The sequence below is a fragment of the Chrysemys picta genome, chromosome 1 (assembly GCF_011386835.1).
Source record: "Chrysemys picta bellii isolate R12L10 chromosome 1, ASM1138683v2, whole genome shotgun sequence".
Taxonomy (NCBI): Eukaryota; Metazoa; Chordata; order Testudines; family Emydidae; genus Chrysemys; species Chrysemys picta.
Window position 1 is genome coordinate 112714496 of NC_088791.1, and position 26110 is coordinate 112740605.

The window sequence follows — 26110 nt, forward strand, 5'->3', positions numbered from 1 at the left end:
ACATCTTTTTGGTATAGAGGTGTCCAGAACTGAATGCATTACAGTAAATGAGTTTTGCAGTCAGTGCAGGATGTACACTTCCCGGGCAGTTCCAGGAAGGATTGTGACTTTCTCTACACAAGGGAGTCCTGCCTACCAGTCCATCCCTCAATTCACGAGGAAACCCTCCCATTCTCAGCCCTAATTGATACATGCTTCCACATTTATTAATAGATCTACTTTCTCTCTAGTATTTCTTTTTCTCTGGGTATATTTGGCCGTCTTTATTCCCCCTTTAAGCCCTTCACTTAGCATTAATCATACATTTGATGCTCTTATATTTCCTTTCACGCCTGCAAACTGACTCATCTGTTTTGGTTCCCTCCTGACTATTCCATTTCAGTGCAATTCCTTTTTTTACACTCAGATCTTTGGAGTGTCTTTCGCTAAGCCACATTGGCTGCTTCTTTGTCCTTGCATTCTTCTTTTTCAGAGAGATCACAATCTGTTGTGCCTTGGTTATGACATATTTTAGGAGGCTCCAGCCTTTGCTCACGCTACTGAATTTTTTACACCTTCCCATTGCACCATTCTCATGACGTTTCTTAATTTTTGAAATCTATCGTTCTTTGTATTGCTGCATTCTTGTCGTCTTAGAAATATCTATCTATCATAGGCTGTTGAACAGGCATCAAACACCAGAAGATTTGAGCCCCTCTGTCATATCAAGGACTCTGGCACACCTGGGAGGATCAGATTAAGGACCTTTCTACACTAATGCAGCCATGTCAGGAAACCTGGCTGCAACCAGGCTGTCTCCAGCCCAATTACAAATATTGTTCCAATTTGCAATGTAGACTGGATTTCAGCGGTGGTCCAAGGTTTAACCAGTTATAAAACACAGTTAAGGTCCAATCCACACATGATAACCAGGAACCATATTTTTGTTGTAACCGGGTTCCCTGAGGTGCAGTGCCATGGATTTGTAGCATAGAGGGGGTGTTAGCTCAGGGCTGGATTATCCGTGAGATTCAGGAATAGAGCATCCAGATACCATGAGACTCCTGAGTGCAGGCCACCCAAAGATTTTAACTAGGCTGTTCTGGTTGTTAAAAGGCTCAAACGCTGTGATTTCTTTCTGCACTGGACTTGAGGCGGCCAGGATAGGTATCAGGCCGATTCCTCTCATCAGCCTCTGTTTCAACCTTTCTGCTGTGCAGGAGACAGCAAGCTAGAGGACACTGAGCTAAAGGAGGTATTGGCTAACTGGCTCACCCATCCAGCTGCAACAGAAAGGGTATTCTGCCCCCTTCCTTTAATGTCTTAGTGATTGGGAGCAGGGGCCTGAAAAGGGAAAGAGAGAGAGGAGGGGTAAGAAAAAAAAGATATGAGGGGCCATAAGGAGAGGGAAAAGATAATGCACTTCCTTTGAGGATGAAAGTTGGAGAAGAGACACTGGAACATGAGGAGAGCAAGGAAGGACCAGACAACCGAAGAAAGTGAGAGAACAAAGAGACCATGTATGAGGGGGAAGGAGAGGAATAACAACAAAGAATTGGGTTTCAGGGAAAGGGAAAGAAACAAAATCAGGAGAGGAAATACTGTGTATAAACAATGGGTAGGGGGAAGGAGAGAATATTTTTAAAGGAAGAGAAAATACAAGACACAGAAAGAGGAAAACATTAATAAAATGGACAACAAGACGACTAAACAGAAAAGTGGAAAGGAAAAGAGAGAGTAGCACAGGGGGGTAGAATGAAAGAGTGAGATGGAAAGAGAAAAATAAAGAAGGGAAAGAAAAACAGAGGGAAATGGAAATAAAAACCAAGGAAGGAGGCATATCACTTTTAGGGTAATGAACGATATTTTATTTATGCTTCTACATGTTACTGAAGTTCCCTGGCAGGGGTCACACCTCCCGTGTCTGAGGGGCATGGGTTTCTCATTCACAAAGTCTCCTGAGGTGCTCTTCTGTGGGGATTGGAACTGGGTGAATAATTAATATTCGATACTTTTCACCTCTTTTTATGTGGATTAGAGGTGAAACTCACCCCTGGTGCCGGAGTTTGATGCAGAGTCCTCATCACCACGTGAGCCACACAGAAGAGCCACATACACCCCCTGCACACCACAGAACTGACCTGCACATCGGCTCAGGGTCGTTTTGGAGGTGGGAGGCCCATAGGCATGTTGGCCCTGGGTGAGAGGAGTGAATCTGTGATAGATAAATTATCATTATCCTCATTGCAAAGAGGGGAAAACTGAGGCACAGATAGGTTAAGGCCAAAGTCAGCAAAGGGATTAAATACATGGGCAACTTAAATACATGCCTAATACCACTGACAGCAATGGGCTTTTTCATGAATGTAAAATTATACATGTGTTTAAGTACTTTGATGAATCAGGTGTAAGTGATTAGCCCAAGGTCACATAGGACATCTGTGGCAAAGGCAAGCAAAAAACCTGAATCTCCCAATAGCCAGTCCTGGGCTTTAGCCATAAGATTGTCCTTCCCTTTTACAAAAGACTGTGCATTTACAATTACCTGTTTTCCAGGGATTAGGAGTGCAATGCATACATGTTGTGAGGGTATTTGAATATGTGGCCACTGGTGTGGCAGGGGGAATGACCCTCTTTTCTAGTTCAGTTATACAGAATTTATACTAACGTGTGTCTTCCTGTATGTCTGAACAGCACCTAGCACATCTGGGCTGCTACCATAATGTACATAAATAACAGTGATTAATAATTAGATCTATACATAAAGGATCAGACTGTCTCAAGCCCCTGCCCAGGTACATGGGGTAGGGGGCCCTTCAATAGACTTGCTCTCTCCATTGTATTCCCTACACATAGTCATTACTTACATCTGTCTATGGCTGGTAGGGGACAAAGGTAATTAACATTCCTGTGCTTAGGGAAACAGAAGGTCTGCTTCCTCCATGCACCTCTGGGAGGAGGGGCATAGAAGGGCAGAGAGGAGGAGAGGCCATGAGCCCATGTCCCCTCCTCACTGGCCTGAGAAATTGGTCAGATGCACCTCGGGGAGCAGGTTGTACTCTGCATGCCTGGGGAGCCTTGGAAAGATGGAGTCCAGGTGGAGGAAGAAAGCAGAAATGGGATTAGGGAGGGATTGTGCCTCCTATAACAGTCTTCCCCACAGTTCCGCCAGGGTGTGTGGATCCACCCCACCCCACACATGAGTCAGTGACTAAATGCCATTCATGCACAGAGCATATGTGACAGGGATTGTCGCAGGACAAGCATCAAGGTGGCTGTTGTTGTTTATTATGGGCACTCAGACAGATACCATTTGGGCTCTGTTCCATAAAGCCTATTAGATGAAGGGGTCATCTGAAGAAAGGGAAACGGCATTCCTTTTATTTAGAGTGCAGGCTCATTAGGTTAAAAAATCAGGGGGTAGCCTCCGGTGGCCTCCTTGTTGTTTTTTTAGGTTAAAAAATACATTTGAAATAGAAAAAAGACCACTGAACAACAAACACTCCAATACAGAATAATGTAACAAACTACACAGCGGGGGACTCAGGAACAGGATTGACCTGCTAACATCTTTCAGACGACAGGCCTCAACACAGCAAATAATGGATCTAGTCCCGTTTGCAAACATCCAAGGAATCCTCATTAGTGCTTCATAGAATCATAGAATCATAGAATATCAGAGTTCGAAGGGACCTCAAGAGGTCATCTAGTCCAACCCCCTGCTCAAAGCAGGACCAATTCCCAGCTAAATCATCCCAGCCAGGGCTTTGTCAAACCGGGCCTTAAAAACCTCCAAGGAAGGAGATTCCACCACCTCCCTAGGTAACGCATTCCAGTGTTTCACCACCCTCCTAGTGAAATAGTTTTTCCTGATATCCAACCTGGACCTCCCCCACTGCAACTTGAGACCATTACTCCTTGTTCTGTCATCTGCCACCACTGAGAACAGCCGAGCTCCATCCTCTTTGGAACCCCCCTTCAGGTAGTTGAAGGCTGCTATCAAATCCCCCCTCATTCTTCTCTTCTGGAGACTAAACAATCCCAGTTCTCTCAGCCTCTCCTCATAAGTGATGTGCTCCAGACCCCTAATCATTTTTGTTGCCCTCCGCTGGACTCTTTCCAATTTTTCCACATCCTTCTTGTAGTGTGGGGCCCAAAACTGGACACAGTATTCCAGATGAGGCCTCACCAATGTAGAATAAAGGGGAACGATCACGTTCCTCGATCTGCTGGCAATGCCCCTACTTATACAGCCCAAAATGCCGTTAGCCTTCTTGGCAACAAGAGCACAGTGTTGACTCATATCCAGCTTCTCGTCCACTGTGACCCCTAGGTCCTTTTCTGCAGAACTGCTACCTAGCCATTCGGTCCCTAGTCTATAGCAGTGCATGGGATTCTTCCGTCCTAAGTGCAGGACTCTGCACTTGTCCTTGTTGAACCTCATCAGGTTTTTTTCAGCCCAATCCTCTAATTTGTCTAGGTCCCTCTGTATCCGATCCCTACCCTCTAGTGTATCTACCACGCCTCCTAGTTTAGTGTCATCTGCAAACTTGCTGAGAGTGCAGTCCACACCATCCTCCAGATCATTAATAAAGATATTAAACAAAACCGGCCCCAGGACCGACCCTTGGGGCACTCCGCTTGAAACCGGCTGCCAACTAGACATGGAGCCATTGATCACTACCCGTTGAGCCCGACGATCTAGCCAGCTTTCTATCCACCTTACAGTCCATTCATCCAGCCCATACTTCTTTAACTTGGCGGCAAGAATACTGTGGGAGACTGTATCAAAAGCTTTGCTAAAGTCAAGGAATAACACATCCACTGCTTTCCCCTCATCCACAGAGCCAGTTATCTCCTCATAGAAGGCAATTAGGTTAGTCAGGCACGACTTCCCCTTCATGAATCCATGCTGACTGTTCCTGATCACTTTCCTCTCCCCTAAATGTTTCATAATTGATTCCTTGAGGACCTGCTCCATGATTTTTCCAGGGACTGAGGTGAGGCTGACTGGCCTGTAGTTCCCCGGATCCTCCTTCTTCCCTTTTTTAAAGATGGGCACTACATTAGCCTTTTTCCAGTCATCTGGGACCTCTCCGGATCGCCATGAGTTTTCAAAAATAATGGCTAATGGCTCTGCAATCTCACCCGCCAACTCCTTTAGCACCCTCGGATGCAGTGCATCCGGCCCCATGGACTTGTGCACGTCCAGTTTTTCTAAATAGTCCCGAACCACTTCTTTCTCCACAGAGGGTTGGTCACCTTCTCCCCATGCTGTACTGCCCAGTGCAGCAATCTGGGAGCTGACCTTGTGCGTGAAGACAGAGGCAAAAAAATCATTGAGTACATTAGCTTTTTCCACATCCTCGGTCACTAGGTAGCCTCCCTCATTCAGTAAGGGGCCCACACTTTCCTTGATTTTCTTCTTGTTGCTAACATACCTGAAGAAACCCTTCTTGTTACTCTTAACATCTCTTGCTAACTGCAACTCCAAGTGTGATTTGGCCTTCCTGATTTCACTCCTGCACGCCTGAGCAATATTTTTATACTCCTCCCTGGTCATTTGTCCAATCTTGCACTTCTTGTAAGCTTCTTTTTTGCGTTTAAGATCAGCAAGGATTTCACTGTTTAGCCAAGCTGGTCGCCTGCCATATTTACTATTCTTTCTACACATCGGGATGGTTTGTTCCTGCAACCTCAATAAGGATTCTTTAAAATACAGCCAGCTCTCCTGGACCCCTTTGCCCTTCATGTTATTCTCCCAGGGGATCCTGCCCATCTGTTCCCTGAGGGAGTCAAAGTCTGCTTTTCCTTTAGATTTCAATGAGTTTTCAGTGATGTTATGTTACTGTAACTGAGTTAATTGGATCCATTGGCTTCCATGTTCATCTGAAGACAAAATTTGGCCCCAGTGGTCACCCTGATGTTACACCAATTGTGAAAATTGGCTGTTGGGCCAGGTATTCATTAAAAGCAAGGATGACTGTATGATCTGCAAACCATAAATCCCATTTGTTGTTGAACCTACTCTACCAGTTGTGGGACACTGATCATTAGTAGGAATTTAAAGGAGAGGAAAGCAGGCAATATAGTTAAACTTCACAGATTTAGGAGGCAGCTACCCCAGACAAATAAATTGTGCAATGTGAAAAGTATTCATCGGATAAATGAATAGAGGAAACTGGATTGATAACAGGACACAAAGCTTTACACAAATTTCTAGGTCACTGGTTCCAGTTGAGCCCTGGTCAGCAGAGATCAAAATTCTTCACTCTGAATGCTAGTCGACGTCCTGTATGAAATGAGCTAGTTTCCTAGTGGATGGGGTCCATGTCACATAAAAAAGCAGCACAATTGATCTCTTTATTGGCAATCCCAGTGGAGAGGCCAAGAACTGAATGAACATGGAGAATGAACTCCCCTTTTTCCTTAGAAGTGTTCCCCATTTTGTCATGGTGGAAACACATTGGTGAGAGATGCGGAGGATGCTTGCACTACCACTGCCTATGTGCTTATAGGATAGAAGACATCCTCCTTCTGGGATTGACAATCCAACACCATTCAACAACACAAAATTTATCCTGTACTCTTTATTATGAATTATATGTAACTGTTCTAATTTTCTCCAGCAAGAGCTGTGCACTGTGATTAGCCAACCTCCTGGAGGACTGATAGGAAATCTGGTAGGCAAAGATAAATACTAAGATGCTGAATAGGAGCTTCATTAAGGAGGGACCTTTTCCTTCACAGTAAACGTACCCAGGGAATTTGCATATTTCTGCAACATTGTGACAGATTTATTTCCAGTCTGGCACTTGAGGGTTTTAATGTCATTATGAGTGATCAAAAATAATGATATGACTACACAATGCAGCGGTGTAGGAAGCACAGTATTAGCTATTACTCTTTATTAATATAGAAAATTATTAACGCTGTGTTAAAAGCACAGTGGGATGGTGCACTGGGGTCTCATTCACAATGGTGCCTGCAGCAACAGCAGCGGCACTGAAAGGGAACAATATCAGGGAAAAGTTACTTGTTCTCACCAATAGAAGGGAAATCCCAAACCTCTGTCACTTCAGACAGGCTCATACAAAATGGTCAAAAGTTCTCACAGGTTCTCTTCATTTAAAAAAAAAGCCAAATAACAGGGTACAGCAAGGCCCCATCTACACAGTACTTTCTATCCTGTTAGGAAATGATATGTCAGAGGCAGTGTTGCCTAGGAATAAGGCACTGGACTGTGGCCAAGAAACCTGATTTCTATCCCCCACTCTGCCACTAGCCGGATTGGCCACGTCACTTTACTGTTCTATGCCTTTCAGTTTCCCCAAGTGTAAAATGGGCATAGTGATGCTGACCCTCCTTTATAATACACTTTGAGATTGATGCATAAGAATGAGTATTGGTGATGGTGTTATTCTATAGATGGAAAAACTGTACTCTGTGAAATCAGGGCCGTTTTGAAAAAAAACAGAGAGAAAACTACAGTAAACCAAACAGTCTAAAAACATATGATGCATATCTCTCAGGACTGTCACTTGAGTGTAGAGTTGTTCCAGTGGGTCACCATACCTCTGTACCAGCCATGCCAGACAAGACGTCCAGCTCCGTCTCATGGCACCTACATGAACAGAGTCTATATCCCCTCCTAAGACATCTCTCACTGATTCTGGATGCTTTCCAGTCTGTTACCACTTTCTGGCTCATCCTCCACCAAAATAAGGATAAAAGATTCTTCATTTCCAGAGATGTGCAGGCAGAAGCCTCCACTCACAAATCCAGCATTGCATCTCACTTGTTATGGTATTTAAAGAACATGGGATCTCTTTCAGAAAGAGGGAAGTGAAACTGATTTTTTTTAAAAGCAAAGCATTTGCTCCTATTCTCATGTAGAAGCGGCTATGGAAAGCTGGACTACGACAGTCCTGGAAGCATCAGTAATAAAGGTCAATGATTGGTAGCTGTGTCCTTACATGTTGCTAGCAATATCTCAGCTCATAGTTGTTTTTTGCAGGGGACAGCTTCTTTCCTTCTTCTGTGCTGTTGTCTTGGTGCATTCTCTCTCATACTTAATCATGACAGAACTTGTTCATTGTAGCCCTTTGGGAGTCCGCCAATGTAGAAACCCGTAGTTTCTCCCTAATGTGACATGATAGCAAATTGCACATGGTTATCAATATACAGAATGTGAAATGTTCAGGCATAGCTAGCCGGCACAGCCATTTTTCAGTCTTTCCATCAAGTCAGTGTTCTGACTGGAGTGTAACGTTTCCTGTGGGTTATATCCTGCTACCATGACCATGGCATGGGGTATTCATGATGATGTTATTCTTGGAAAGAGCCCATGGCTCTTTACAGAGTTTCACTGGATCGAAAGGGTTCCACCTGGATGAAGATCAAGAAGGCTGATTTCATTGTTCCAGGGGACCAGCAATGGAGATAGGGGAGCATTCAATTCCTGTTCCTTGTGTTCATGTTTTTATGTCAGGGAGGCCTGAAACATCGGTGCGTGCAGGCTCCTGCCATTCCTTACCCTCCTTTCCCACAAAACTAAGAAGAATCCAAGCCAACAGCAACAACAGTTTCCCAGGAGGATTTCATCTAGTTACAGTCATTGTTCAGAGTCATTATTCTCCATCCCTTCCCACTGTGCAGGCCTGAAAGATATTCCTGCTACCACTAGGAGGCGCTTTCGCTGCTGGGTGCCATCTCCAGAGATACAGGGTATTGCCTTTGCCGTGCTTCTAACCTGATCTAGGGCCCAGGCATCCTAAGGTCACACATTGAATTTCAGACCTCACACATGGCTGAGTGCTTATATACCAGAGTGACAGCTACCTAGAAAAATGAAGAAACTAAAGATATGAGTTACCAACTGCACTATCATCCAGGTGGGAAAGGACCTATTTGATTATTTGCAAGCGAAAATAGTGCTGGGTGAGATGAACCGTAGTGTAAGATCTGGAAATGGAAGTCCTTTAGCCACAAAACAGATACAATATAGACTGCTTCAGGGCAGGCATCCTCAACATTGCCCTTACACCTGACCTGGAGAGACCACCTCTAAGGAAAAAGAGTAGTTCAGATTCTATAAGTATTTTCTTCCTTTTAAGACTGCCAGCCAGGAGGCCAGTTAGTGCCAATTGGGGTGAAGATTTTCCATGTGTGTGTATGAGAGAGAGATGGGGACTCTTGTCCACTGGGAACAAAACAGAGACCAGTAACCTATTTTAGCTACTGCACCTTGTCAAACAGTAATCAGAGGATAATAATTTTTGGTCACTGATAATCTGAGGCAGATTCAGCCAGAGACCTAGAAATGAACGTATCTGTGTTCTATTACCAGTCACAGAGCCATCCAGTCCCTGCAACATCTTTGATTCTGACATGCTAGAGACAATATGTCTGGGCGGTCCATTAAATCCCAGGGGAAAACCACCCATCTGCTTTCGGTAGCTTCTTACTGCGAGAAATATGAGAGCTCATGAATCAGAAGTGAGACTGAAGAGTAAAATAAAGATATCCAGATTATTAAAAATGAGTCTTGCCCTAAAAGGATGGGGCTGCTTCCTTGTTAAATAAGCAAAGAGCAGCAGCATGTTCCTTTAAAAACACTTGGATTTTTGGAACTGACTCAGAAGTTGAAGAACTTGTCTCCTTTGACTGTTTATAGCTTTGATGAAGTACAGGATTTGTGTGGTTCCCTGCAGCAATGACTCATTACGACAAGCAGTAGGTGAATTGCGATGACTTTGTCTCTCAAAATTAATCCATCAATGAGTGAGAGCTGATAGTATGCAAATAGGTGCTGTTTTCCTACAGTCTGTCATGATCTGCAAGCAGCTGCATCCTCCAGTTTATTTCTTCTCTACTAGGCACTGCTAATTTCCATGATTGCTGTTATGGCTAAATGGCATCTTAACATAATTTGCATTATCTCCATTTGATGTCAGTTGTTATTGTAGCTTTGTAATATTCTGCAGAATACATGTGATTCTCTCAGCCATGCCGGTGAGACTGTGCGCCAAGATTCAAATGACAGAATATATGTGATTTAGTTTAAATGTCTTCATAAAGAGATGCCCCTTGCCTTGCCACTTTCCAGTGCGGACGCTTTCAGTAAAAGCCTGGAGGTGAACCCCACAACTCCAAGTGGCCTGCAAGAGTTTCAAAAATGCATTCTCGTGTTGAACATGAAGGTACTGTGCTACTACCAGATTGTGGCAGCTCAGCTACCTTTGCAGATCATCAGCAAAGTCTGAGTTGATGGCCATTCCAATCAAACAGAATTTTTGCTCTCCTAAGAAATCACATTCCTTATCAGGAAGTCATCCTTGAACCAGCCCCTTTCCCTCCCTCCCATAAACTCCCTCTTCCAACACACACCTGGCTTAAGACTAATGTTTCTTTCCATTGTCTAGACTTGCAGATTTATTTCAGGTACTCTGAGACCAGATCATCCTGTCAATATTCTTTCCTGTTAGTTCCCCCATCTTCTCTCTCTCTCTCTCTCTCGCTCTCTCTCTCGCTCTCTCTTTCCTCCTTCCTTTCTGTAGCTTTCCCATTTTTCTGCAGTACTGTAGCAGCTTCTTCCATTGGGGACCATTTGACCTACATTCAGATCCCACCCAATAGAAACACTGAGGCTTTGCTGCACCCTTTATCTACATATGTTTTACAGAGGGAGAGACTAGCTAATTTTTGCAAACCTTGTAGTAAGAAAACATTGAGCACCTGTGGCTAAGCAAAGACATATCTGCACATCAATTAGCACAGAGGTGACCCTGGAATTTCCACTGGGTTGTGTACTCCTAACCCAGCTGGGATCACTAATCAGCACTCCACCCCCTTTTCCCCTTAGGAATTCTGTGCATGGGGTAGCCTGGTTTGGGCTAGAACTGTCCCCCACAGTTCCGATTTTGAGTCCCAAGTGGCTATGAGCTCAGACCTTCAGACAGCCTCTAATGGGCAATTTCCCTGCTGTTAACAAGGCTTCCCAGCTACTGTATTTAGGAGTATTTTCACAGGATGTAAAAGCCATGGTCTCCAGCGATCACAGTGGCTCCATTAGTGTTGAAACAAACCACAGTATCTTGTTAGCTGAACTCAGCAGCCAAGAAACCTAAAGATGATTGGCATATTCATTCTGAAGTGATACCGTGTCTGCTCCCCTGCACAAATGAGATTCCACTCCAGTCAGTCACTGCATATGTATGATCAGCTTTTCATTAATTAATTGATCCTGGGATGATTTGCTAACAGTTCCTTTTTGGGGGGAGTGCAGAGAGGGGCAGAAAATGTGTGTGTTTTATTGTAATGATGGGTACTTCATGCTCATGAGTAACCAACCTGGCCTCCCTCCACACAAGCTTCATAGATATCATGTACTCCAAAAAATTCCCACAAGGGGGTGACTGCAATGCCTCTGTAAATCCCAGGAGAGTTCAGCACAGGGATATGTAACTCTATAGCTGAAGTAGGGTGAGCATCTCCCTTTAAGGGTAAATTATGGTATTGCACTCTAAATTCCTTTATTGCAAAAATAAACAGTGCCTTCAGCTCACTTCCCCCTCCTTCCCTGGGGGGAAAAAATCAAAACTTTCTGGTGGGAAAAATAGTTTGGAACTGCTACCTCTTTATTTGACTGAAAGCTCCTTCCTCAGTCAGCTTGTCTTTCATCAACCACCGTGATTCTCTCCAATGAGGAATCTGGCTTTGAGAGGTACTTTGAGGTCATAACAAGCAAATCCCAAAGGGGTCTAATTCACTCTCAATATGTGCTTGTAGCTCTTGACAAGATTACAAGCTATAATCCAAAACCAAGCAATCACATGGGCAGTTTTCAGATGATGTCTCTAAGAAGGATTGGCTTTTAAGGAAGGATTTAATTAATTTCCACACAAAGTATTCCTTGCACCTTATTTGAAGAATATAAGCAGCAGCGCTCTATGATTTCTTTAGACTGTGTAACTATGAATAATATCTTCTTGATTCAAGCCCCTCTTTTTGCTATAGAGAGGGGTTGGGAGAGGAGGAGGGAAATGATTTTAAAATCATATTTTTGAATTCAGTTCTTAAAAAATGAACTGTTGGGTGTGGGGATGAATGAAACTGGAAGAGTAGCAGTAGTTCCTCTTTAACAAACAACCCAGGTGTGTGAGGAAAAAAGGAGTTATTTGAGTGTACCTCACACATGGACAACAGTGGGTCATTACAGGGTGTGCCTCCTATGGAGACTAAGGTGACAAGACCATGACTCACGACTTTCAGAATGAGCCAATGGCTGACTGGGATCAGCAGAGCTGCCATTTGAGGGATGCCATGGTTCAAAACATGGGCCTATTTTCTGACATCAGTAATTCCAGTGTAAACCCACAGTAACTCCATGGAAGTAAATGAAGTGACTCCAGATTTATTTTGGTGTAACTGACACCAGAATCAGGCCTATTAAATTCTGATGAAAAAAGGAACCTCTGCTCTGAGGGCCAGATTTTGCCCTGGGATCTAGATACACAGCTCCCTTTGGGCCACATACTGCTTGGTTATGTCAGCACAATGCGGTTGACTTCAGTGATGTAACTGAGAGAATTGAATCCATTGGCTTCCATGTTCATCTGAAGACAAAATTTGGCCCCAGTGGTCACCCTGATGTTACAGCAATTATGAAAATTGGCTTTTGGGCTGGGAGTCCAGGTATTCATTAAAACCTGGTTAGGCCCAAACTATGATCTGCTGTAAAGTTGGTATAATCTGATGGCGGCATCTCCCGTGCTTGATAAAGAGCTGTTTAAACCATACAAAGTATCCATGGATTGAAAAGTAAACAGCTACCATTTTGGTGGGCACAGCCCAAACAATCAAACAGGTATGAACTTCACCCTTGTTGCTGCATAAAAGCAAACTCAGAGTTCCTATTTCAAGGCTTGGTCTACACTAAACCCCCAAATCGAACTAAGGTACGCAACTTCAGCTACGTGAATAACGTAGCTGAAGTCGACGTACCTTAGTTCGAACTTACCGCCGTCCAGACCCGGCAGGCAGGCTCCCCCGTCGACTCCGCGTACTCTTCGCGGCAAGCAGGATTACCGGAGTTGACGGGGAGCACTTCTGAGTTCGATTTATCGCGTCCAGACTAGACGCGATAAATCGAACCCAGAAGTTCGATTGCCTGCCGCCGAACCAGCGCGGTAAGTATAGACAAGCCCCAAGAACTGTTCGGAATCCCACTGACATCGTTCTTGAGGCTGGTAGATGAACACAGAGAAGGAAATGGAAGGTAGACATGTTACTGAGTCTGATCCTGCAGATCTTCAGTATGTGAGCTGTGCCACTACATCAGTGGGACTGTACTCATGAAGAAAGGCTGTAGGATCGGGCCCATTGTCTTCTGCTTTATTCTCTTGATTCTTCAGGTGCCCTCAGGGCTGAGGTCATGTCAGGTCACACAGGCACCTTCTTGCAGCTCTGTGTGATCTTTATGAGTTCTTTATTTGTTCAAAATGTGAGTGCCTTTACAGTTTAATCTGTCATTCTCTCCCTCCCCTTCCCTTTGGTGAAGTCTAATTACACTTTTATTCCAGGTCCATCTGGTTGCTAGAAATGCTGGAGATCACCCCTGTGCTCATGCTAATGTTTGCTGTGTATTTTCTAGGCTGGATGCTGAATAATAATATTCCCTAAATTTGCTTTTGCTCCTGTTTCCTCTCCCCAAGTAGCAGACTGTGTAATATGGGATATGAAGTGGGAAATTTACACTCACTGGGCAGATTTTTTTTAAGAGTTCAGGTTTTGAACAAACCTATTTCATGTTTGCACACGAAAACGCTCGCTGTGTTTTTCAGAATGAGGTTTCTTTTCTTGTTTCTCTTTTCAAAGTCCATTCTAACAATTCCCCTCACAGCAACTGTCTGGTGTGTGCTCAGTCGGAAAGTGGGGTTTGCATACTTGTTTGTTCTGCCCAAGGCATGGCCCATAAATGTGAGAGTTCTCTAATCCGGAAGAGTCCATCTGGGCTGCCTTCCAGGGTTCAGAAGGGAACTCCTAGCCAGTGTCTGACCCAGATATTAGTTGTGCCCATAACAATCTCAGCTTCCCAAGCCTGGCTTTTGCAGTGCTAGCAGTGGGATTATTTGTTCTCCCCTCTTTTCTTTCGGCAGTGCTGCCTGGGAACTCAGGCTCACACTTTACCCATGACGTGACTTTCCAGCACTAAGAATAGCAAGCGTAGTGCAACTTAGGTTCAATATCACTGGAAACAAGACACAGCTGGGAATCAGGGAAGTCAGATCAGTCCATCCTTCCACAACCAAAATACATAATAGGAGTACAGGAGTTCCTGTTTGTTTGTTCCTAAAATTGAAGAAAAGGGGGATTATGTAGGAAAGGGGAGCTCTTGGCAAAGATATTTTGCAAATCTTGACGAATTCTCTTGAGGGTAACTGTAAATCTTTGCTCAAGATATTGATTTGAAAAAGAGACAGACAACCAGAAGCTCAGCAGCCAGACTGAATAAGGCCTTTCTGAAAAGGATGCTGGATCCTAGCTCCCCTTACTGCTCAGGATTATTGGGGTGGATGGTAGGCAGTGGAGGCTGGTGCCACCTGACGGTTGGTAGGCAAATTGGACACATAAAGTTGCCCTCAGCATCAATTCACAGAGTGGGTAAAATATCTTAATGTATTTGACTTAAAGCAGCCAGAGCTGAGGACCCTCCACTGGGGTGTGGGGAGGCAATAGGCAGGATCTCATAAAGAGCCTGGAGAATAACACTAACATAAGAACATAAGAGCGGCCATACTGGGTCAGACCAATGGTCCATCTAGCCCAGTATCCTGTCTTCCGACAGTGGCCAATGCCAGGTGCTTCAGAGGGAATGAACAGAACAGGTAACCATCAAGTGATCCATCCTCTATCACCTATTCCCAGCTTCGGGCAAACAGACGTTCGGGACACTTAAGAGCATGATTTTGCATCTCTCTTGCTAAGAGCACCAGTCTGCCTCGATGCCTTGAAGAGAAGATCTAAGGCACAATCAGTAGAAACTGTTGGTGCCTTGCAAATCCACAAAGGGTGTTTGGGCAAAGAACCAAACATGATAAGCAATGAGTTGTAAAAGCGCCTTCTAACCCATCTCCTGATTTTATCAGGCCCCTCTTCCTCTTTTCTTAAGAGACACCTGGTCTTTCATAGCCCCAGCACAGTCCATTACAGCCTGAATGTGGATCCAGTGGCCGTTTCTCATTTGCAGCATGGGAGTGAATACTGGAGACAACCAAGGGTCACCATTCCTTTACCCCTCCCCCCAAAATTACACAACTCAGGAAAACCAGCATAGTGGAAGGTATTAGGTTACTTAGAGAAAGGTGGCTCTGACACCTGAAGGACTCAGTCCTGCAACCCCTACTCACAGAGCAGTCCTTACTCAAGCAGGGAGTCCAACTGGCTTCAATGGTTACGTTGGCTGGAGAAAGGACAGCTCACATAAGGGATGCAAGAACTGGTCTTTGGTCTCGAAACCAGTGCGCAGATTTAAGAGCAAAACTGCTTGAGGTATCAAGGCAATAATTCTAATGGTAATTTTGAACTGTTTTTGTCTGTCTAACATTCCTTTTTAATCCCCATCCTGCCTGCCCCTTCCTTATGTAGGGTTACTTTAGTGATCCTTGGAATGTTTTTGACTTCCTCATCGTAATTGGCAGCATTATAGACGTCATTCTCAGTGAAACTAATGTGAGTATTACTCTACCCTCCCCAGGATACCACCACCACCACCTCCTCCTCCTCCTCCTCCTCTGTTTCCTTCACTCTCTCTTTTTTCTGGTTTTTTTCCCCCCTCTAGTCATGCTTTTATTGAACTTGCCGTCGTCCTTCTCCTTCTCCCAGGGAAAAAAAAAGGAGGGGGAACCGCCTCCTTCTTTTTCACTTGTCATAGCACGCCCCCGGCTGTGACTGGTGAAAGCGCACAGAGTTTGGGGTGTGTGTGCTTTTTTTCCCTCCAAAGAGTAGACATGCTTGAGTGTAACTTTCTAACTAACCAGGCTTTTGTTGATACCCTCCATCATGTGAAACTTTACAGAGGTTTGAGCAGCCAGTACTATAAAGTGGTAAGAGACTATTTAATATGCCCACGTAACCTCTTTCTTTTCTTATTTTTTTCTCTTCTCTCCCTCTTTCATGCTTTTTTTGTTTTTGTTTTATTTTTGTTTTAATATTTTTTACTTTTTTTCCTTTCTTTCTTTCTCTCTCTCTCTCTTTCTCTCTCTCTCTCTCTCTTTCCTCGGCTTCTCTGCAACATGCAGCACTATTTCTGTGATGCATGGAATACATTTGACGCCTTGATTGTTGTGGGTAGCATTGTTGATATAGCAATCACCGAGGTGAACGTAAGTAGCTGGCGTCTGTCCATGATCGTGCCTGCTCTAACATTCATTTGTCTTTCCCGGTTTTCTTTTCGTTTCTTTTTTTCCCTCCCCCCCTTTTTAAAGATTGTTTTTTGTTGTTTTGAAAATTTGTTTTATTTTTTGTTTTCTTTTGTTTTTACTTTTGGAACGACTTAGAGAACTTTTTGACTGTTGCATCATTTTATTTCCCTCATAATCAGCCTGGCATGAGTAAAACTGTATAGCAGGAAAATCAATGGGAAATGTGGAGTGTAAGTGAGAGTGAGATTTGTGCCATGGGAAGTTGCTGGAGTAGTCCCAGCCCAGGACTTTCCATGGCATTGTGATACTTTCCACTCCACAGAGATCTAAAGGCAACTCTTTCGAGGTGGAACTGTGGGAACCAAACTTAGAATCTTTTGTGTGGATGCCCCTTGGTTTTCCTCCAAAAAAATCCCAGCACCCCAGTAGCCACAGAGAAACCTGTCCCTACTTTTCCATTTTCATTTGAGATCAAGTAAAGTGGGTTAAAAAAAATCTATTATTTTACAGGGTAGTTTCCCTCCATGCCTTGGTTCCCCCACCACTCCAAAAAAATCCATAGAAAATGTACATGGTCATGTCTCATTCGATTTCCCACTGGACACATTTACACATCACAAAATCCACCAGCACAATTGGCACTAATTGGCACCACTTCTGGTTATCTCAGCAGGCAGGCCAAGGATTGAATGGCCCCTGGAGACTGAAATGAGTAGCATTAGGTTTATAAAGAATATATTTTACTAGCAAACTTTATAGTTTTTTTTGATGGGACAGGATAGAATTATAGAATTAGTGGATGAAGGAAAGGTAGGAGGTATAGTACATTATATTTAGATTTGAGGTAAGCATTTGATACTTTAGGCTAGCTCTTACTGAAATCAATGCAAAACTCCCATAGACATCAGTGGGACAAGAATCCCAATAAATCATATTTGGAAACTTAAATCAAAATGACTTGGACATGAGCACAATCATGGGGATTGAAATCTGGCTAAAAGACCATAAAAATAGCCTGGTCTATCAAGTTGGGAGGAGGGCTCTCAGGGTACCACAGGTTTACCCTTATTTAATGTCTTCATCAATGATCTGGAAGAGGGAGTAATGCATTAATGAAATGTGCAAATACACTAAATGAGAGTGAGTTAAAAAAACAGGACAGAAATATAATACAAAGGGACTTAAAAAGTATAGAAACATGGACAAAAAGATAACAATGAAATTCAGTTTAGAGAAACCTGAGAAGTAGAAATACTGCAAAAAGGTGTTACTGGATAGCAAATTGGACATGAATTTGCATTGTGACATGGCAGCAGAAAAGGCCAATGCAGTTTTGGGTTGTATATGTACAGTAGAGGTATCATATCATGCAGCAGAGAAGTGATAGTGCCCTGCTGTAACTTTACCTGGGATGCTGCATTAGGTTTTGGGCACCCCACTACTAGAAAGATATTGACAAATCATAGAATCATAGAATATCAGGGTTGGAAGGGACCTCAGGAGGTCATCTAGTCCAACCCCCTGCTCAAAGCAGGACCAATTCCCAACTAAATCATCCCAGCCAGGGCTTTGTCAATTCTGACCTTAAAAACCTCTAAAGAAGGAGATTCCACCACCTCCCTAGGTAACTCATTCCAGTGCTTCACCACCCTCCTACTGAAAAAGTTTTTCCTAATATCCAACCTAAACCTACCCAACTGCAACTTGAGACCATTACTCCTTGTTCTGTCATCAGGTACCACTGAGCACAGTCTAGATCCATCCTCTTTGGAACCCCCTTTCAGGTAGTTGAAAGCAGCTATCAAATCCCCCCCTCATTCTTCTCTTCTGCAGACTAAACAATCCCAGTTCCCTCAGCCTCTCCTCATAAGTCACGTGTTCCAGCCCACTAATCATTTTTGTTGCCCTCCGCTGGACTCTTTCCAATTTCTCCACATCCTTCTTGTAGTGTGGGGCCCAAAACTGGACACAGTACTCCAGATAAAGCCTCACCAATGTCGAATAGAGGGGAATGATCACGTCCCTCGATCTGCTGGCAATGCCCCTACTTATACAGCCCAAAATGCCGTTAGCCTTCTTAGCAACAAGGGCACACTGTTGACTCATATCCAGCTTCTCATCCACTGTAACCCCTAGGTCCTTTTCTGCAGAACTGCATCCTAGCCATTCGGTCCCTAGTCTGTAACAGTGCATGGGATTCTTCCATCCTAAGTGCAGGACTCTGCACTTGTCCTTGTTGAACCTCATCAGGTTTCTTTTGGCCCAATCCTCTAATTTGTCTAGGTCCCTCTGTATCCTATCCCTACCCTCCAGCGTATCTACCACTCCTCCCAGTTTAGTGTCATCTGCAAACTTGCTGAGAGTGCAGTCCACGCCATCTCCAGATCATTAATGAAGATATTGAACAAAACCGGCCCCAGACCGACCCCTGGGGCACTCCTCTTGAAACTGGCTGTCAACTAGACATGGAGCCATTGATCACTACCCGTTGAGCCCGACGATCTAGCCAGCTTTCTATCCACCTTATAGTCCATTCATCCAACCCATACTTCTTTAACTTGCTGGCAAGAATACTGTGGGAGACTGTATCAAAAGCTTTGCTAAAGTCAAGGAATAACACATCCACTGCTTTCCTTCATCCACAGAGTCAGTTATCGCCTCATAGAAGGCAATTAGGTTAGTCAGGCATGACTTGCCCTTGGTGAATCCATGCTGACTGTTCCTGACCACTTTCTTCTCCTCTAAGTGCTTCAGAATTGATTTTTTGAAGACCTGCTCCATGATTTTTCCAGGGACTGAGGTGAGGCTGACTGGCCTGTAGTTCCCTGGATCCTCCTCCTTCCCTTTTTTAAAGATGGGCACTACATTAGCCTTTTACCAGTCATCCGGGACCTCCCCGGATCGCCATGAGTTTTCAAAGATAATGGCCAATGGCTCTGCAATCACATCCGCCAACTCTTTTAGCACCCTCAGATGCAGCGCATGCGGCCCCATGGACTTGTGCTCGTCCAGTTTTTCTAAATAGTCCCGAACCACTTCTTTCTTCACAGAGGGCTGGTCACCTTCTCCCCATACTGTACTGCCCAGTGCAGCAGTCTGGGAGCTCACCTTGTTCGTGAAGCCAGTGGCAAAAAAATCATTGAGTACATTAGCTTTTTCCACATCCTTTGTTACTAGGTTGCCTCCCTCATTCAGTAAGGGGCCCACACTTTCCTTGACTTTCTTCTTGTTGCTAACATACCTGAAGAAACCCTTCTTGTTACTCTTAACATCTCCTGCTAGCTGCAACTCCAAGTGTGATTTGGCCTTCCTGATTTCACTTCTGCATGCCTGAGCAATATTTTTATACTCCTCCCTGGTCATTTGTCCAATCTTGCACTTCTTGTAAGCTTCTTTTTTGCGTTTAAGGTCAGCAAGGATTTCACTGTTAAGCCAAGCTGGTCGCCTGCCATATTTACTGTTCTTTCTACACATTGGGATGGTTTTTTCCTGCAACCTCAATAAGGATTCTTTAAAATACAGTCAGCTCTCCTGGACTCCTTTCCCCCTCATGTTATTCTCCCAGGGGATCCTGCCCATCAGTTCCCCTGGGAGTTCAAAGAATGGCAGTTAAAATGATTTTGGGAGTGGGGAGATGGATTTGTCTGCAGAAAACTGAAGAGCTCTCCATATATAATGCTTGTCAGAGAGACAACTTAAGGACTTGTCTACATGGTGCACCCCAGTGTGGAGCATGCTAACTGGCCTGCGTGGCCGCTGCTGGTGAGCACTAGAAGTTCCCTAGTGCTCGTTAATGTAGTCCTGTTTCAAACATTAGGGAACTTCTAGTGCACACCAGTAGGGGCCATACAGTTCAGTTGGTGTGTGATATACTGGTGTGCATTATAATTTGCCCCCCAGGTAGTTTGGACTAAGGCACCATGTAGATAAGCCCTAAGAGAGCAGCCAGGAAATAGTCTACAAACTCTGAAAGATGGAGAGGCATCATATATCATAGGCATGGGAAACAGGGGCCAAAGGGCCATTCCTCCCTGCACACACTTTTTTCATGATGGCTGCCCCTGCACCATAGGCCAAATGTGAATGAGTGGCATTGCAACCTGGTGCATGGGGTTGCAGTGCCATTCATATTTGACCCGTTTTGGTTGCTTGGCTCTCCCACTTTTAAAACCTTCTAATGCCCATCATGTAGGATGATGAAAGGGGAATAATAGCTGTAAGTAATGAAGTGGGAATTATGCTAAATATCAGGGGAACGTTCCTGACTGAGAGATTAATCTATGGAATAATCTTCCAAGTAAAATGATGGAAGTCCATTCATTAGGAACATTTAAAGCCTGAAAATATACTATAGGGAACAACCCTGCCCTGTCGAGGAGATGGACTCAGTTATCAAATGTATCTTTTCAGTGTAATTCCCATGATTTCTTCCCACGTAGGAGAAGGTTTGAGGCACATTGTAGGGAAGCTCATGCTATTGCTACTCATGCTGTACCTGTTCTGTGGATAAACAGAGGTCTTCAGGGCTGTCAATATGATATGCTTCATTACCATGGAATCTGTACATGAAAAAAGGGAGGAATACACCAAACATGGCCCCCTCTCTTTTTCATCCCTGTCTGAATTCAAAAGCATTTGTTTTCAGGCTAGCTCCTAAATCTGTCAGCTTTGTATTTCAAAATACATAGAAAGTATGATAAATGGCATGCCTCTGTAAGACCACATCTGTCCAAATAAACAATTGTCTTTCTCAGCTGAGAAGGCATCCAGGGGCAGCCCTATTCCCTGAATAGAAAGTACCAATGGCACTTAGTGATGGTCCCTATGTCCCCTCTAAAGAGTTCCCTCCTACTATACAGTTCCCACAGATTTCTGCACATGTCTTTTTGTTACCTGGCATGTTTAAATTTTCTCTCTTTATCTAGGCAAGTCCTTTGCTCTAAGTTCCTAACATTTGTTACTAAAAAAAATTAATCATTGTTGCACAATCTTCTGATGCACTGATAAATGAGCAGCAGCTAAGGATGGAGTTTGTTTTGAAGTGTTTGAAATCCCTTTGCACTTATAACACTATTGAATAAGAGAATGTGTTGTATGTTGGTGTGTCCTGTCAGATTCCCTTCCTGCTAGCAGCACTTGGTATACTACAGCTTTAGCAGATGGGCATTGGAAATAGCAGCCCACATCAAATGGACAGTTGTCATCTTCCCAAGAAGTGTGATGTAGTTTATCGATGCACCCCTCCCGTTCTATTAAGGAGCTTGTTGCTTGCTCACTGTTTGTGGGTCTGAACAAACCTGCCTTTTTTGTCTGCATACTGTCTTGTCTTGTTCCAATAGACTTGGAGTCTGAAAAAGCGAGAAAACACACACATTTGCTCCACTAGATGAAGAGCTTTAGACCCCTCAGGATCAGTTAAGATTAGCAATTGACCAAGCTTAGTTTGAGATAGAGTCTCAGAAGGTGCTGGTAGCATTCCATGTAATCATTTCTTGAAGGTGAACCTACCTGGCTCGGCTTACTTTGTCATGAGAAATTGTAGATGTGTGGATATGTATGAAGATTCCATGAATTCTACCAGAGATCTTCCCATGCAGATCAGATTTACCTGGGAAGCACTTACGCACTACAGCAATAGGTGCTATGGAAAACCCTAAGATAGATCAATAGGTGCCTCGGTTTGTGTGTAGCTTTATACCCACATCTGTGTGTGCAATACTGCATGCACTGGGTTTCCCCTTGACAAGTTTTTTAGAAAAATTCCCAGATCAAAAACTTCATTAGGATGGGGGGGGCAGGAGCTTTTGTAAGTGTATTCCTTTGGTTGTAGTATATGTTCCTGAATGTGTTTGGATAGCGATCTGTAGGGCTACAGATCTAAGTCAGAGTGTGCATCTCTTTAGATCTGAATTAGTGTGTATGCATGTATGTATTTGTGTGCACAGGTAACCCATTGGTGAGGGTGTGTTACAAGTCTCCCTCAGTGCCAGTCCTTACAGGATATTAGTTGGTACAGCCCCCCAGCTAGAGGGGCTTAGCTTTTTCTCTCAAGATGTAGCAGCTCATGCTTTTAGCTCTCGAGGTCCCCAGTTCAATCCCAGATGTGTCGGCCAAGAGGGAGGTTGTCACATGCACACATATGGGTGTGCATGGTTGTTGATGGAGTTGTGTGTACCTTGGAGTAGATGTGGGTGTGGGTGTTTTGTGTATGTCTGAGTATATGAACACAGTATCTGAGTGTATGTGTATATCTTAATCTGCACATCTGTTGGAGTGCGTGTGGGTGGCTGGCTGCAAATATCTGAGAGCATATGTACGTAGGCATGTTTACCTGCATGCTTTTGGGTGACTGTACACATGCATGTATATCTCAGTGTGTGTGCATGTTTGTTAGCATGCCTCTGTGTTCAGCATTGTAATTAGAAGGTGTGCAGATGGGTCAGATCCTGAGGTTCTCCTCAGTTTTTCTCAGTCCTTACACAGGCAACCCCCCAATGAAGCCATCTCAGTGACACTGAAGAGAATTCACCACTAGTGCACATTGCACCAAGCTAAGGCCTACTTCTGAGTTGAGTTTTAGAATGCATGTCAGTAACTACTCTCTCAGCTGTACCTTTCAGAGATACCGTGACAGGTCTCACTCCACTCACTGTGCCCCACAGTTAGTTGCATATGAGAAAACTTCAGGTAGTGACACAATTTCTGCCAGATTCACTTTTAAATTGGCTTATTTTCAAGCCTATTATGTAATTACATTTTCAAAACTTTGCCTCTCAATTTTAACAAATATCGCACAGCTAAATTCTCTCCCGCAAAATGCTTTAAAAAATGTAACCCTAAACATTTGATTATTTCAGTTGCCTTTCGTGGCTGAGTATATATTTTTGGCCACTCCTAAGAAGCAGCTAAACTTATTTATTTATTTACTCTCTTACCTTTAATTCTGGTATTAAAAAAATTAATTCCAAAGCAGAAGCCAGGTCTGCTAAATTTCAAACATCAGTGAATGCTAAGATCTAGCTCCTGAGAATAAAATTCATGATGCTCTAATGGCTGGGGCTAGAAGTCAGGACTTGTGGATTTTATTCCCTGCTCTGGCTTACTGTGGGACCTTGGATTTAATGGCTCTATGCCTCAGTTTCCCAATCTGTAAAATAGAGATAGCAATATTTACCTAACTTACAGGAGCATTGTCCTGTGAGTTACCTTTTACAAAGCATCTTGCAGTCTCAGAAGAAAAGCATTATGGAAGTAAAAATGTTTAATATTGATAATAATAATAAGGTCATGAATCTCTGCACTATAGGAAAGGAAATGTTACAGGAGTTGAACAGAACAGAAGCCAGGGCATTTGGAATACATTGTCCAAGAAGCAGTCACAGGGACAGATTTAGATGTCCTTACTTTCCAGATCGGCAGATACAGTACAGTATTCATTGCTCTTTGTTCTTACTGGAGCTTCCTGACAACCTGCTAGCCCCTTCCCTGGGTGAAAGAAGTTTCTCGTAACTTTTTACTGTGTGGTATTGGAGAGGGAAATCAAGTTTGATTTGTGCACTGTGTTACTGTGCCCAGAGTGATGGAAAAAGACAGCCAGGCCTGAGTCACTGAGAAAGCTGCTCACATAATGTCCTCCCCCTCAGATTTTAGTCAGAGAAAGCAGCTGACACATCTTTGGTCCTTAGGGTCCTTCTACCTTTGTTCTATTCCCCTTCAGTGTCAGACAGCTTTCTGTTGCAGCTGAATCTTCATTTGCTGCAGAAGCCAGTCTCGCAGGAGGACATGCTTATCTGCCTGGGCTCCTCTGGCAGAGCTGCTGCCCTTAGCCAACGAAGACTTTGTTCAATTCTTTGAACACACTGGGCAGTTTGCACATATACATGTATGGGAATCGCATTGGCATGCACAGATTTGAGTATATCCATTTATCATGCACAGGCGTGGGTATCTCTGACCATTATGATGTTTGGCTGTGCCTGCGTACCTTGAAAGAGTGGAGGGTGGGTGGATTTATATTTATTTATATCCAGCCACAAGTCTTTGTGTCTGTGTTCCTGTCAGTGATCTAGGCCATGTTGGAATGTCTGGTTGTCCCCATGTATGTCAAAGTGACATGGTGTCTGAGGGTGCGTGGTTGTGCCTGGGCAAGAATGTCTGCGTTTATATCCACCTGCCTGTGCCCATCAGTGACCATGAAAACATTAGCATGTATGAGTGTGTCTCTGTATGCTGAAGCATACACAAAGGAAGTAGTACAGAATGGGAGCTACAGAATATTAAGCAGCAGCGAGACTAATAGCCAGAAGATCATGGTATAAAGAGCTCAGCGAGCCACCCTCTGAAATGTCCTGGGTATGAGATAAGATGATGAGGGGTGTAAGCGATTTGAGGGCTTGTGTGAATAAAAAGGAAAGTCTCCACATGTAGATTGCCCTCCCTTTGTAGAAGTCCAGTTTTGCCAAAGAGTGAGCAGTCTGTTGAGTCCTAGAGCGGATGGAAATGTTTTCTAACTGGGAGGTGCAGAGAAGGAGAGAATAGTGAAGTATGATTTCACTTGCTAACCCGTTCTGCAGTGATAGAGCTGGTGGCCCCTGGACCAAAGAGCTCTGGAAAATGACATCTCAGAAGGAAATATAGCAAAAGCCAGCCAACTACATGCCTTCCACAGGCAAACTTCAGCCAGATCCAACACACACCACCTCTAGTCACACAAACACTGTTTCTCTGCCTGATATTTAGGAAGGCTGAATTTATTTAGATCTTGATACAGGTCTGAAAAGTAGGTGGTGTTATAGAGGAGTCTGTAGGGGTTCACCAGAAGGGTATGGCTTTGTTGATTTCTGGCTTTAAAGAATTTATGAGATCAGGTACAGTACGGACAGAGACACCCAAGCATTCAGATTCTAGGGTGATCTGGAAACCAGTGTAGTGATTTCTTCTTTAGTCCCTTGGTTGTGAGTAAAAGAGCCTCCCTTTAGAATCATCCTGCTTTTGACTCCAATAGATTTCATATGATTGTCATGAACGTCTGCTCCCGTTCTCTGGAATATTTATGAAACAGCACATACTCGAGTCTCCCTCTTACCTTCTCTCCTGCACCCTCTCTATTTACCCTGCCCCTTCCTGTCCCTCTTGTTCCCCTCCACTTCGTCTCCAGCCAGACCAAACCTCACACGATTATTTTCACCCCCAATCAAGAGTCTGAAGGCAGAGAACCAGTGGCTCAAATCCTGCAGTCCTTACTCAGGCAAAACTCCCACTGGGCACTTTATCTGAGTAAGAATTGCAGCATTGGGCCCTATCCAACTAAATTCTGTATAAGCCGCACCCCTGCAATGGGAGCAAGGATTGGTGGAAGGACGGCACACATCTAGCCTGCACTTCAGTTGGGACTTGCATCCATCTCTGTCGCTGCGTCTGTCCATCTGTCTCTCTCTTTCTGTAGCTGTGCCTGGCTGGTTCTCTCAGCTTCCAAGCCCTTTGCTCTCAGATTTTGGCCATCAGGCAACATTGGAAACAAATCTTCGTAATTCTGAGCAGTTGCTCAAAGTGTCTCAAGGACGGGTGGTATTTAAATATCACTCAACCTTCCAAATGCCATTTGGAGAGCAGAGTCTTCCAAAAGACGTAGCAAAGGGCTGTTGAAGCACAGCAGCTTCTTTTGACATCCTGTATCGACACCCTTCTTGTTTCCATCCTAAAAGTTG

The 26110-nt window shown here is 44.0% G+C and overlaps 1 protein-coding gene across 35 annotated transcripts in view; it reads left to right on the forward strand.

The window, feature by feature from the left end:
- The window catches only part of CACNA1C (calcium voltage-gated channel subunit alpha1 C), a 723794-nt gene that overhangs the window by 629015 nt on the left and 68669 nt on the right, over positions 1–26110 (forward strand). For 14 of the 35 annotated variants that reach the window (XM_065582691.1, XM_065582644.1, XM_065582684.1 and 11 more), the window contains one exon: positions 16281–16364. The exons of 1 other annotated variant lie outside the window; for it this stretch is intronic. In XM_065582691.1, coding sequence (XP_065438763.1) covers positions 16281–16364 — 84 coding nt within the window. Of the gene's footprint in view, positions 1–15627; positions 15712–16280; positions 16365–26110 lie in introns of all 35 variants that reach the window. 20 more of the 35 variants (XM_065582612.1, XM_065582596.1, XM_065582633.1 and 17 more) reach the window with 2 other exon arrangements.